General features: G+C 46.2%; 1 protein-coding gene across 1 annotated transcript; it reads right to left on the bottom strand.

The window, feature by feature from the left end:
* Nucleotides 1-5,124: 5,124 nt before the first annotated feature.
* Nucleotides 5,125-13,754, bottom strand: LOC135396896 (polyadenylate-binding protein 4-like). The gene is made up of 4 exons (XM_064628120.1): nt 13,314-13,754; nt 12,527-12,752; nt 9,197-9,518; nt 5,125-6,516 (listed from the first exon to the last, which is right to left on the bottom strand). Exons 1-4 carry the CDS (start codon nt 13,507-13,509, stop codon nt 5,233-5,235), a joined length of 2,028 nt encoding a protein of 675 aa, XP_064484190.1. The 5' UTR covers nt 13,510-13,754; the 3' UTR covers nt 5,125-5,232.
* Nucleotides 13,755-14,158: the final 404 nt, after the last annotated feature.

Consider the following 14,158-nt stretch of genomic DNA (forward strand, 5'->3'; position numbering starts at 1 on the left):
AGAACGGAGGGGCTCAGTTAAGCCTAACGTAAAGCTACTCGAAGACAAATGCGCGTAGCTCCTCTTGAGGCTTGCCATCTTCATCTGTCTAGCTTAGCTACAGCGAAACAGCTTTACTGTTTCAGTAAACAAAGCAAGACAAACCGACAAACAGCCGACAAACTCTTAGCTGAGCCCCGTTGTTGCAGAGCCGAATGAGAAAGCCCAGACGGTCACTACGAAAGAAAATTGCACTCACCATTCGTAGGCTTCGTCTACCAGACCGTGAATGTTGAAGAACAAGAATCCGCCTTATCGTCATTAGGCGGAACCAGATATCTTCAGGGTCACCTAAATCGAATAGCAAAAGGCGTACGGTTAAGACTGATAATCGATATTACTAACAAGCCTACTCACCACTTATCTCGAGTCGAGCTGTGGAAGCTGTTCACAACACCACATCTAAAATCGTCTGTTGCCTTCTAGACCGTGCGTGTTGCTTTTAAAGAAATGGTTGTGCTACGTGTACAATGTGATTTTTGAGCAACAGCAACGAATTTTCACTTTAAAACAATCGTACAAATTTAAGTAATTTGATGTCATGCTTGAATACCTTTAGGTCTGCTATCGTTCGTAGTTTATTCATTCAAATGAGCCACTGCGTTAGTGGGGTGGCCAGGAAAGGGAAACTTCCCTTCCCAATGCCTCTTCTCCCTTCTCAGACGGTCCTTCCTTGCGTCCTCTTTTTCTTTTTTTTCTCCGTTCCACTATCTTTCCTAGATACGTGTAATCTGAACCGATAGCTCACTCGTCCGTTCGGTTCCCATGAGCAAACGGTAGTCTCATAGAATTCATTAAGGAACAATAATAATATAAATGAGACAACCGGAAGGAAGAAGCCTATTTGCGGATTGGTTTTACGTAGGGATGGGCCAACCGAATCTGAGAATCCTCGAGATTCGGGAATCCGAATTGCAGTGCCCAAAACGGCGAATCGAACTTTTTGAATCCACCGAACACGTTTGTTTGTTTCTTTTTTTAAAATTGGCGCTTCAGAGTACGCCGCAAGCCTGATTGGCCTGATCTGGGGCACGCCAAATCCACAGCATAAAGCTCCAGCCACTGGGGACGCACATTCCCCCAGGGCGTCAGTCGTGACGTTGCTCACATACGTGAGGCCGACAACGGCAAGCCCTATCACCACCACCACCATAAAGCTCCAGCATTACAAGTGACAAGAAACGTGGTTTTGCTTTTAATTGCTTCTTAGTTTCATGGAAAGAAATCAGACACGAGTGTTTATGTATTTCCTGTAGTCGATGAACAACACGATAAAAAAATTACATTTAAAAAGAAGTATATGGGTTACAGACAAAATTGCGTAAGACACGGGCAAGCTGGTGGATTCCATAATGGCAAAACCTGTAACAAATATAGTATATATGGGTATTGTTTCTCTTGAAAGTGAACTATTATTTAATTTGTTTTTTCAGTATAAACAAAGCTATCAAATTCTGGTTCAAAAGACTTTTCAGTAGAAGTGTTACCTAACCCTGGCGTTAAAAAAAAAAAGAATTAAGCAAACGGTTCGAAAAGATTGGTAAGATTCGTGGATTCGCGGAACTGTCCTTGGATTCGTATTCTGGAAATTCTGGAAAATTCTCTAACATTTTTCATTGCTGCAAACCAATATGTTACTGAAGTGGTAAACACACTACATCACAAGGACAGAAACTCAAACAACAGTTGGAAAAGCCAGACAGCGAGTCAGGAATCGGAACTCTTGATTACCGATCGAATGCGCGAATCAATTACGCTACGCTGTCATCTGCTTTCCGACGACTTACCAAGGGGCCTCATTCAACTCACGCACTCACTCTCTTTCAACAGGCATAAGCCTGCGTAGCGTAATTGGTTAGCGCACTCAGCCAGCAATTGAGAGGTGCGTGGTGGTGCCACTCTCGCCGCCGCCATTACTTTGTGACTTTATTGCTTTACTCTCGAAATCAGTTTATCATGTTCACAAAATCAGGTCGAGGTCCTTTCTTAGACTTCGAATATACTTAATTAAGCGTATTAAACCTGTCTTTCATTAGACTTGGCGGCCATGGCTATCTTTTCTTGAAAAAAATTCACTGGCGATTTAGCGCTGAATGCGAGAGAAATGCGTTATCATTAACAGCCTTTTCCGGTCCATACTTGACTTCCGCATCCGGCTTAATTTAATTAATTTAATTCAATTTAATTAACCTTTAATTAGCCTCAGTTACTTTCAGTTACCCTGTAATTATCGTTTAGTTACCTGAGGTAATCTTGAATTCCCTTAATTACCTTTAATTACGTTTACTTGCCTTAATTACCCTCAGTTCTCCTTTACTTGACGTTAATTACTTTTAATAACATTTAATTACCCCCGGTAACACCTGCGGTAACCTTAGGTATTCTTATTATCTCTTACTCTTAATTACCTTCGACTGCCTCAATTTCAAATCATTTGCCTCCCCATTTACACTTACCCTCTTATATCCCCTTTGCATGTCCACTTATACCGCTGTCACAGTAAGGCTTCACCATCTCACGCACGGACACATACATACAGCTTTTCCCATTTTGTCACTCCTAATGCTAACGCATTAAAACATCTATACCCTATATCAGTGCAAGGTAGTTTACAATTGCATTATCAGACTTTCGCGTAAATACCGTGCCGTGTCTAACCCATACGTATTTCCAGTTGCAGTGGCTAAGTGGCTAGGACTATTTACGTCTAACGCTAACACAGTTCGACGTTTCTTCTTGGCAGCCGTTAACATGTTTTTTTTTTATATTTTTTTTGCCACATACCTATTTGCATGCAATGTTCTCCCCCCCCACCATGATTCAAATAAAGTTGTTGTTGTTACGTGCAATATTTTGACTTATGAGCGTACTGTGTGGGAACAGGATGCCCAACATCATGTCCTGTGATGTCATCTCCCGGTAAAGAGGCCATTTGTAAGGTCATCCAGTGAACCGACTCCTTCCTATACTTTTTCTCGAACACATTGCCCATGAATTTTCTCAGGGCAGGCAAATCATTTTAATTATAATCATCATAGTAAATGTCCGATCAACTTTAGAGCTTCGTGGCCCAACATCATGGGGCCACCTCACTCACAATACGTTTTCACCTGTAACGACAGAGACTGGTATGGGAACGTAAACGCAGGGCCGGCGACAGGTGGGGCAGCCACGGACTGACGACAGCAACGACCAACCAACCAAAGCGAAGAACACGAGGAGAGCCCGTGGCGCATAAAAACAAGCGATTGCCTCGTAGCGCACGTGGAAGTCTCGCTTCCTTTGCCCTCATCGGCTTGCCTCGAAAGTAGGCGAACCTCGGTGAGGCGAGCACCACCATCCTCGGCCTGGGCAAGAAAAGATGTGACACGACAGCTTGCACTCGAAGTCGTCCACAGTCTGGAAACCGCCGTGGCGCCTCTCTACACCGACGGCTCAGTAAGCGGTGGAGGTGCAACTACAGAAGTATACGACCCGTCAACTGGCTGCACCCTCATGCACAGGCTCGCAGTCATAAGACGTCATCAACAACAGCATAACTTCACGGCATCGTTACAGCCATGGAATACATACTCGATCAAGAAACAAAATTATGGATAATCTTCGCCGATTTGAGGTCAGCCATCCAAACCCTGCAATCTCCGACAGAATCCCCCATTGGATGACCCGAAGACAGATCTCTTGACCACCTACAACCAGATATTACAAAAAGGCCATCAGCTTGCACTACAATGAATTCTGGGCCACTGTGGAATCATCGGCAATGAAAAAGATGATCAAGCAGCGACAGAAAGCGATGAAGAAGCAAATGGCAAAACCCAGACTGGAGAAGCCCAAGATTGCAGCGCCTGGACGGAAAGCAGAAGCACACAGGGACTCAACACATGTGAAGAAAAGATGCAGCCATGGTACACAGGCTAAGACTCCGGAACATCTTTCACAAAGACCGCACAAGATCAACATCACACTAGATCCCCTGTGCAAAACCTGTCACGTACCAGAAGACAACGTTCATCTCCTCCTCCACTGCCCGACTTACAACGCACCTAGGAGAAAACTACAGGACAAGCTGAGTCAATTGGACAATCGGCCCCTGACTCTAAAAAAGGTCCTTGGAGCGTGGCTCACCCACAACCAATTGCCGAGCAGCGGAATTCCTCGTGGAGTTGTGAAGGAAGCAAAACTCTGTGACCTGTGATGCTCCCGTGATAGTGTTTTCAGTGTAGTGCTGTAGTGCAATGCGACAAACTCTACTGAAACTATCTTATGCTGTGACAAGGGGCACCATCACGATGCCCTGCAAACAATGAACCAAAACCGTGCTATCACAGGAACACTTCCGCAAAACATCTGCCGGACCTTCTCTTTCCCCTCCCTGCTCTTGCTGTCTTTTCTCCCCCTTTCCAGAAAGAGTGGCAAACCATCTACGTAGGCTCTCTCGCAGTTCTCTGCTCAGAGAGTTCACGCCCGGCAGTGGGAACACATGTTCACAACCTGATAATTATTGGAAAAGGGAAAATGTGCTGTGATACGTAGGTCATAAGAGCTCTATACAAAGGCGAAAAGACACTGGGCTCAGCAAGAAAAGCAATCCTTTGATGACTGGTTGGAGTTTGTTCCGAGATTAGGGGTCAGCAACAGAGATAATCACACTGCCAATGTGGTAAGAGATTTCATCTGCAAGTTCTGCTGTATAACAGCAAGCATCTCTGCAAGTATGTAGTTTCATAAAGCACTTTATCTGTATTTCGGATATCAGCACAACTGTAAAAGGAACAAAAGACTCAAATATAGTGAACTCCAAAAAGCACCCTCCAAATATGCAAAAAGAAATGAACTGTGAAAAGCCTTGCAAGGAATACCAGAGCTTTCAAAATTTGCAATCACACGCATCGCATAAACCCAGAGATTTATTAGCACTCATTTTGCAATACACAAAAACAAACAGGAGTTACTACCACAGAAATTCAAAAAATAGTGTCATCATTTACATTTTTTCACCATTTTTCTCTTTTTTTTAGAGTTTTAAGTTTTTCGTGGATGTGTTCACGTGGGATCCCCCCTTCCCCTCTAAAATGTCACCCCCCAAGAGCAAACCCCACAAAAACAGTTCGGCAGCCTTCAGAGCTTACACCCTGGGCCAGCCGAAAGTTCCATGGGATTTCGTCGGCCACACTTCTCCTATGCCGCCCCTCACTCTTTCTTGATGACCGATGCCATGGCCTCCTTGGCCTGGTGGGCCTGGAGCACTGCCACTGCTTCTTCAACCTTCGCCTTGAGCGACTCGTTATGCTCGAGCATGTGCAGGAGCTCAGAGTTATCAATCTCAAGCAGCATGCCTGTGATCTTTCCAGCCAGCTCTGGGTACATGCGATGGATCAACGGGAACAGCCTTTCTCCCAGCATCTGCTTCTGGTCGTGGGGAGTTGCCTCCGCCAGCATGGATGCCGTCAGCGGCTCCTGTCCTTGAATGTGCACTGCAGCCTGCTGAGCCGCAGTTTGACCCGCGGCCTGGAATGGAACCTGCTGTACAGCCACGGCTTGTGGCGGGTTGCGCATCGTCTGTGTGTACTTGTAGGCAGGCCGTGGACCGGTCTGCTGAGCCTGTGGTGCCAGGCTTGTGGGTCTCGCTGGCTGTCCCATTACTCTCGGGGCACCGCCTCCTGGGGCCTGTTGTTGCTGCTGAGCCTGGCCTTGTTGCGGAGGCTGTTGGCTGCCAGTAATAGGTCGGGCGCTTCCCATGCCGCTACGGACGGGCTGTCCAGTAGTGGCAACTGGTCTTGGTTGACGTTGGTATGGCATCGACTGCACTGCGGCAAAGCCTGCGGTTGGCTGTCCTTGTGGACCGCCTGCTGCGGCACCTCGAATCTGCGGCTGTCCTGCCCAGCGAGGGGTGGCCCTCATCTGGGAGGGACCCAGCGTAGGGAAGTATCCCCTTTGTGCTGCAGCTGCCGCCTGGTGGTGCGGCAACGTCGGCACAAAGTAGGATGCAGCACCTGCTGCGCCCGCGCCACCTGGTGGGAAAATCTGACCCATCTGCATGCGCATGCCCGCAATGCGGTGCATGTACTGAGAGGCCAGATGAGCTTTGCGGTCTTCCTTGCGCTGGGCCAAAGCTACATAGAGGGGCTTGGAAACAACAATGCGGCCATTCATCTCTGTCACCGCCTTGGTGGCCTCTTCGGGGGAGGAGAAGCAGACGAAGCCGAAGCCCTTCGAGCGGCCGTTGGCGTCTGTCATCACCTTGGCACTAGTGATGGTGCCAAACGGGGTGAACTCCTTGCGCAGGCGCTCGTCGTCAATGGCGTCGTCCAGATTCTTCACGTACAGGTTTACGCCCTGGTAGCGGTTGAGTCGCTCTTGCTTCAGCTGCTCAAAGTGGCGCTTCAGCTCTGCCTGACGCTCAGCCTTCTTCTGGGCACGGCCGACGTACAACACTTTGCCTCCCACGTCCTTGCCATTCAATTCGTCTACCGCCTGCAAGACAAACAGCACACTTGTCAACACTTGGAACAACCAATAGACACGACTGCGCGTATTGGAAGACAACTTCTCAGATTTTGAAAAGAATAAAAGCCCCAGGGCTGGGTTAACACTTCGGAAGCACGACACAAACACGGCATTGTTTAAAATTGATAAAAAAAAACAGAGCAGGGCAACACTTAGGAAAGATGACACAAACACAGCACTGCATTACCCTGCACTGGGCTTTTTATCCATTGTAAAATGAGGCACCAGACAGTCCCGTTTTTAACCCTTTTCAACTCCACTATTACATATGGAATAGCCAGCATTCAAGCAAGACTGCTGTCTCCCTTACAGTCACTTTGAAAGTGATATAAAATGCTGCTACCCATAACATTAAATGCTGCATTAAAACATTGCTGCCTGCACAGATATCTGGGTAGCAGATAAAACAAGATAAAGGTAGAAAGGCCATCAGAACAGCAACAACAACAACAACGTGTATCGTGAAAGATTGTCTTTTAAACTGAAAGGTATTCCATGGCTGCCCTAACGGACAGCGGAGGGACAAAAATGAGCGCCAACCGTTTGTCCCTCCGCTGTTCGTTTTGTAACACTTTGCGTTTTTTTTTTTCACCTTTGCCATGGAATACCAACTCGCCCAATGGTCTGGGTTATTTCGAAGGTATTCCCTCTCTTTGTCTGTTAATAATCTGCTTTCAGTGCTAAGACATGCACACTATTTTTCCGGGTGCTTACGCGGCTTCCAGTCTGGCCCACACGATTTCCGGCACGGCAATGGAATGTTGTAAACACCGGCCACACAGTCTACATCCAATGTGACATGCTTAACAACATTGCATGGAAATTCCTTCTTGGTTAACAATGGGTTGTAGGGGAGGGGAGCTTCCAGTTCCCACCATAGATAACTTTCATGTTGTACTTTTGGGCAATCTCCATTAGATGATGCGAGATACAGTGTACGCATAGAATCACTACTTCTCCGTTCGTTCTTTCCCCAACTTCTTTAGAAGGCTACTGCGTGCATTATTTTCTACTCCAGCATCATATCTCACATTGTTCAGTTTCTGTATTTGCCTGTCAAAGGCTTCACAATGAACCTACACCAACAAGTCCAAAGAAACGCCTTGGCTCCCTATCAAGCTTGAGTTCTGGCAAACGTCCGCCACTGTGTGGGTGTTGAACGTGCAGTCATCATAAAGTAATAGCGTGTTTCGTGGGGGACCATCGTTACATTTGCCACTCCTGTACAGCTTGTGAGGTTTTGTCATACCCTTATTCAGTGTCATTGCTCATAATGGAGAGAATCATTTCCCTGCGAGTCTCACTTCTACATCAACATGGCCACATTAGGTTACTTGCAAAGCAGCGAATAAGCCTTCACTAAGACATCGCAGTGCTGAGCACAAATGCTTCCCTACACTGCACCTAGCACTTATGCAATCTTAGCCTCATATTTATCACTCAGACATGTGCACCAGTTTGGTCCAGTGCATTGGTCTGATCCCTGTGCATTGTTGTTCGCAGCAAGGTCATTCAACAAGAAACAACCCAATCGCCACAATTTCGGCATAGAATTTACATTCTTTCCTACCGTTGGCCAACACTTAACTACACGAAACCCTTCAGCATGAGGAATAAGCTAGATTAATAAAAGGTGTAATGAATGTGTTAATTAATGAAAAAACTGGAAGCTACCAGAGTAAATTCTACGCCCACAATCTTGCAGACCTATCCTATGGACAGAGCAGCCTTATATATGTTTTTGCTCGTGACATTCCCTGAACTTTGTCAGAGGTTGAACACGGACATTCACTGCACCCCTCTGGACCAAAAAAAGAGCAAAGCATAGCATCACTCACGTTCCCAGACATAGATGCTATATCCATGGTTACCATTGCAACACAAGAGCTCCTAAAGGAGCCTGAACCAAGAGCAGACAAAACAGACACATGACACAGGAGGTTATTGACAATTGGAAGCCTGCCAGGCAGATTCTCCCAAGGTCCAATTGCCTTCCTGCTAGAGCTATCAACCCCACAAGCTGGTGTGCAGAGCCGGTCTGTTCTGCTATTTTCTTCATGGTACTTAGTCTACTCTGTGAATAACCCAATCTGAGGTGGCCTTGCATTGGCCTCTTAGCATCTGCCATTCCCCGGAGTGCCTGTATGTGTATGCATAGGGCTGGCTTACTACACAGTATAATCTATCTGTTATGCACCCAGATGTGGATTTTTAAGCCTACAGTACTTAACAGAATAAAAGTTCTCTTCTCCAGCCTCCCTGAACGTTCACTGATCCAAAATACCTATGTGGAATGTGTGCTCCTTGCGGAATGACCCAGCAACTTTTTGTGACTCCCACAGTGTTCAACATTGAGACATGCACTGTAACAGGCCGGATTCTTTTAAGGGCTGTTTATACTCTAACCACACACAGCATAGCTTGCCCAGCGATGGAGGATTCCATTATTGGCAGAGACAGTACTAAAGATTCAAACAGCTCTGACCAAGTGCCTGTAACATACATTCACAAGCCAAATTTTTCTAGACAAAAAATCTGACAACCCCTTTCAGTTTTTTTTATGGCTCTGAGAAGCACCCCAGCAACAACACACTCACTATAACGAACAAATTCCCCTCTCAAAGCAACCAACCCCACAGGCACCCACCTTCTCAGCGCATTCGGGATCCTCGAAAGAGACAAACCCGAAGCCACGGTTCTTGCCCGTGTCGTCGGTCATCACTCTGGCGCTGGTGATCTTGCCGTACTTCTCAAAGATCACGACCAGCTTCTCATCATCCAACTCGTCACCAAAGTTCTTAATGTAGACGTTGGTGAAGCGCCGGGCCTTGTCGCCAAGCAGCTTCTCGCGTTCCTTGCGGGGGATGAACCTCCCCACAAAGACCTTCTTGCCGTTCAGCAGCATACCATTCACTTTACTGATGGCATTGTTGGCCGCCTCTTCCGTTTCAAAGTGCACAAAGCCGTACCTAAGACAGAGAGAAGAATAGAGGTTGACACAAATTCTGAAAGCCATTTTTTTTTTTTTTTTTTTTTTCGGGCAATGCATTGTAGTACGCCAGTGTAGCTAACCAAGCTGAACTATGAGAGCGTCGACCCAAAACAGAAAATATACCGCTATGAGGCTCCGTATCAATTACTGCCTTTACGTGGACCTACACCAAATGTGTGCGTGATTGAGCACCCCCAGAGGATTCCCCGGCAATCACGGTGTAGCTTGGTCCATTAGGAAGAAGCAGTGTGTGCTCAGAGATGTTTTTCCTTTCACTTTTATCCGCTCTTTGCAGCTGCATGTGTTTGGTCGCCCATTGTCTTATACCCCTGTTACATGGCAATCCCCAGCCAATGACAATCGCACCGAATGTCATTTGTGTGTCTTACACCGAGCTACACGAACAAACAGAACGTCATTCGCAAATGATGTCAGTGTCGATAATTAAGACACCATGACCGAACATGTGAAGCATTATACAGGTACATTAGTTATGTTTTTATTTCTTTTGCTCAAAACTAACAAAACATTAGATTATTTCACAAAATCGTTGCCTTTTCAAAGGCACTTAATTGGCTAAGTACCACAAGCAGAGACAACTAAGAACATGAAAGAACTGATGTTCTGAGGCTGGAACAACATAGAAGGGACAAATACATACAAAGCCTCAATTTGCCTAAGAAATTAAAGATGAAAGTCACTGAAAAGGTTAGCCAGCTGTAGGACTCGAACCCACATCTTCTGGATTGCTGGTCCAGGGCTCTACCAGAGCCTATCTGCTAACTAAGAAGCCTATCTGCACCGCACTTGGCAATGTGGCGACTGGGAACGAGGGTAGTTGTCCGAAAAACAGTGTTTAGCCTTCCTTCCTGTCAAAAGTTAGCAAATTCGTGATAAAATATTGGGGTACAACTTTTCATTCGTCTTTCATTACGTCAAACGTTTCATCATTGTCGCTTTTTGTCGAGGAAAAAGCGAACGAGTTCTCCGAATCATTCATATGTATTGCCATTTGATTTCACCGTGTGACACAAAACTAATGTCATTCAGTGTGAATATCATTCGCTGGGAATGACATTCAGATTCCGTACACCCGTTCCCCCATAATTTTTATCGATCTGTTTGTATTTGCTCCTCAATCAGCGTGTCCGTAGCATACCGCTTCTCGCATCAAACAGGAGGCAGCTCTCGAATGATCCATCATGTTTGCAATCCCCGTCTTTTTGCTGCATACAGTAGTAATTTTCATGAGGAACTAATTTTTGCAAAATTCGCGAGCACCCTTTTCTTCGTGAATTTGAAGTTCCGCAAAATATTCTAACCAATGAAAGAAAAATATGCGAACGAAACGTGTAAGAAATTTGATCCAGGAAGCTGATGCAACTTATGTATGCAGTTTCTTACACTATTACACTGCATTGCCTCACAAAGTGTTTAGGTCTTCTCTGCTGCAAGTGGAGACAGTAGTCCAGCCTTCACGATCCCCGCGCGGATGTCAGCGTCCCGTGATTCTCGTTCCTTGTAAGCTTGGATCATCCAGCAAGTTGTCGCATCACTATCGAGTGACAATCGTACCTACTCGATGTGGTGACAAGAATGACGGAAGACAGGACAATTCGGCAATGACTCAGATATCAGTAGAGTAAGGATCCCCCAATCACAGCCCTCTCAGGCAAACTGGGTACAAAAACAACAAAAACAACGCCCGATTCATGGTCCACGGACTGTGGTACCGCGAATGATTGCCTGATCCTTGCTCCACAGATTCGCGAATTATGGAGCCCGCGAGTTTACACACTTATAGAGTATTCGGACTCCCATGAGGAACTGCAACCTTCGCCATAGGATTAGTAATTTTTACAACAGTTTTTCTGGTCAGATCTAAATCTGAAAGCGCAACTTTCAGGACTGAAACGCTTGCGGGCAAACGCCAATACTACTATTTTAGGTACAACCTTGGAACCGCCACTTCGGATTGTGCGATTGGATTAGCAATTGGAATCCCAGGCGAGGCTGCTCTAAAACTTTCTAACCGCACTGCAAGGCGCGCCGCCTCCGGCACTTTTGGGAGTCTGGACGCTTGTCATGTTTCTGTTTGGGCACACTTGTCTCTGTTCATCAGCTTTCGATGCACTGTCAGTATGATGACCATGTAACGTACACGCAAAAGTGAAATCATCACACATAGGCGCCATATGTGGTGGGACACAATTACAGACTTCTTTAGTGCAGTTGAGGTGAAATAAAGTTTAAATTAGTGATCGTCATTTTTCAGACTGTTGTGTGTGTTCGCACATCTTTCCGGTCATAGCAAAGTCCGGAAAATCTGTCTGCTACTGTGGTTCCTTATTGGTCAATTTAGCTGTGCCGTGATCTAGTAGCATGACCGGAATGTGGTATTTCTCTGTGAGCTTACGGGTTTGAAGATTCCACGTGGCTGTTATTCCCAAGAAGGGTGTAGTCTTATAGATTGTTCGCTGCCATCTGTGGTCACATTACTGAAGGGTTCTCTTGCTTCAAAGGATGAGAGCCCTAGGTCCCCCACCACATCCTCATTTGGTGTAGATTTATGGCCCAAGGGCCATGCGTCCCACTTCTCGTGGTCTTTGCTCCAGAAATTCCCTCAGCTGCTGCCGTGCATATTACCCCATTGGCGTACGTCAATCCACGGACTCCCTTACACCAAATAAGACAGCCGCAATGTTGAGAGGCAGCCCGCGGGCAGTACTATGGACAGTTAACTATCTCCCGCAAGAAGCAAATGCTTCTTTGCTGAAAGATGAAAGTCACTGAAAAGGTTCGCCAGCTGTAGGGATCGAACCCACATCTTCTGGATTACCGGTGACGATTCTTTGCTCCAGGAATCAGTGCAGCAGGTACCACTCAGCTTGTCTTACATTATAGGTTCATGGTTCTGATCCCAGATTTGTAACCACCCCACCGAAGCCTTATCCATGTACAGAATTACATGCGAGGCCAGCTTACCCCTTTGAGTTGGCTTCCTCGTCGGTAGCTACCCGGCAGGACAGAATGTTGCCAAAAGCCGAGAATGTGTCATACATGGCTTTGTTGTCGATGGACTTGTCCAAGTTCTTGATGAAGACATTGCCCACTCCTGACTTGCGCAATGATGGGTCCCGCTGCGACCACATGATGCGAATCGGTTTGTTCTTGATGGGGTCGAAGTTCATTGTATCCAGGGCACGCTCCGCTGAAAATATAAATTATAAATGTACATGCCGGCAGTGCCTCTGGCCCAGACACGCTCTTATCTGCATCAGGTTGGAAAAGGGGACTTTAAAACCGTGGATTATGTGCGAGGGAATCATCATCTGTAGCACTTCCTTTTCACTTCTGCATTCGGAACCAACGCGTGAAATATTCATTTTGCAAAAAACTGGCCGCAAACTACGATGAAACGGCGAAACAGGAAGGTCAACATGTGTCGGAATGTGGGGGTCGTTTAGTTATCTAACGGAGCGTCCTTCGATGTGCAACATGTCTGAGTCACGTAATTACGCAGCACGCACAATTCGCAGCGTTCGAATTTCGAACGTTCGCTCCTAGTTTCCACACAGCGTTCGAAATTGCGTTTTCAACGTGACAGACGAAACTTTCGAGCTAAGACCCGCAAAGTAGGTCACAGCCGTCACCATTGCCTCGAGGTGAAATCAACGAGACGCGCTAACATATGTTGCCTAACGGGAGTGTGTGGAAACGCTAGGTTACAAAGAAAATTGAAATGAACTTCCAAGTAAACGCGTCCACTCACCATCAGCGGGCTGCTGAAAGTTGACATATGCGTATCCAAGAGACCGCCGTGTAATCATGTCCCTGCATACCCGAATCGACAGGACGGGTCCAGCAGTGGAGAACTTCTCGAAGAGCATAGCTTCGGTGACATCTGTGTGAAGGTCTCCGACGTAGAGGGACGCCATCGGATAGTTTGGTCCGTTCGGATTGTTCATACTTGCGGTTCCAAGTCTTCAGACCAACGCTCTCGAAGAAATGACCAGGCAGCCCTAAACCACAACTTTTTACGCTGAACTCCGGAGAAGTTCAGGGTTTTTCGAACAAGTTTTGCGATTTTTTTAGACTTTTTGAAATTTTATGACTTTTTTTTGTTTTTTTAGTACGTAGAAGTTATTACGGAAAGCTTTACTAGTTCTCCCCACGTGAACCACCTACCATTGAGTCTTACGGGAAAAGAACTGCTGAACCTGGGAAGCTGAAATTTTAAGTGCTCTCTCACGTATTCATCCGCATTAAATTGCTGTTTCTATTATACAAATCTCACTCACTGATATAAGATGAACTAGATTTGGGTTTATTTGTTGGATAACACGATCATGTAGCAATTCACTAAAGTTTAGTTCAAATATATTTCCGAAAACAGAAGAACTACGTTTCTTCTCGGAAGTAAAATACACTCACTGCATCTGACGTCATAGCTACGGGGTTTCCAGGATTGCAGAAAGGAAATAGCCCCTATCCAAAGCAAGGCTCCGCCGATCACGCGTTAATGCTTCGGCGCAGGTGCGATGGCGCTACTAGTATCATAAAATTAATCTCATGATGCATTCCTGCAATGCTTGCATGTCCATTGCTAGGTGTACA

Source organism: Ornithodoros turicata, chromosome 6 (genome assembly GCF_037126465.1).
Source record: "Ornithodoros turicata isolate Travis chromosome 6, ASM3712646v1, whole genome shotgun sequence".
Taxonomy (NCBI): domain Eukaryota; kingdom Metazoa; phylum Arthropoda; class Arachnida; order Ixodida; family Argasidae; genus Ornithodoros; species Ornithodoros turicata.

Bases quoted from the DNA above. Each gene is read 5' to 3' on its own strand.
- LOC135396896 (XM_064628120.1), bottom strand. From the start codon at position 13,509: ATGAACAATCCGAACGGACCAAACTATCCGATGGCGTCCCTCTACGTC. The intron at 9,519-12,526 runs GTAAGCTGGCCT...TCTCTGTCTTAG, and splicing joins GAGGAAGCCAACTCAAAGGG to GTACGGCTTTGTGCACTTTG. The intron at 6,517-9,196 runs GTGGGTGCCTGT...TTTGTCTTGCAG, and splicing joins ATCCCGAATGCGCTGAGAAG to GCGGTAGACGAATTGAATGG.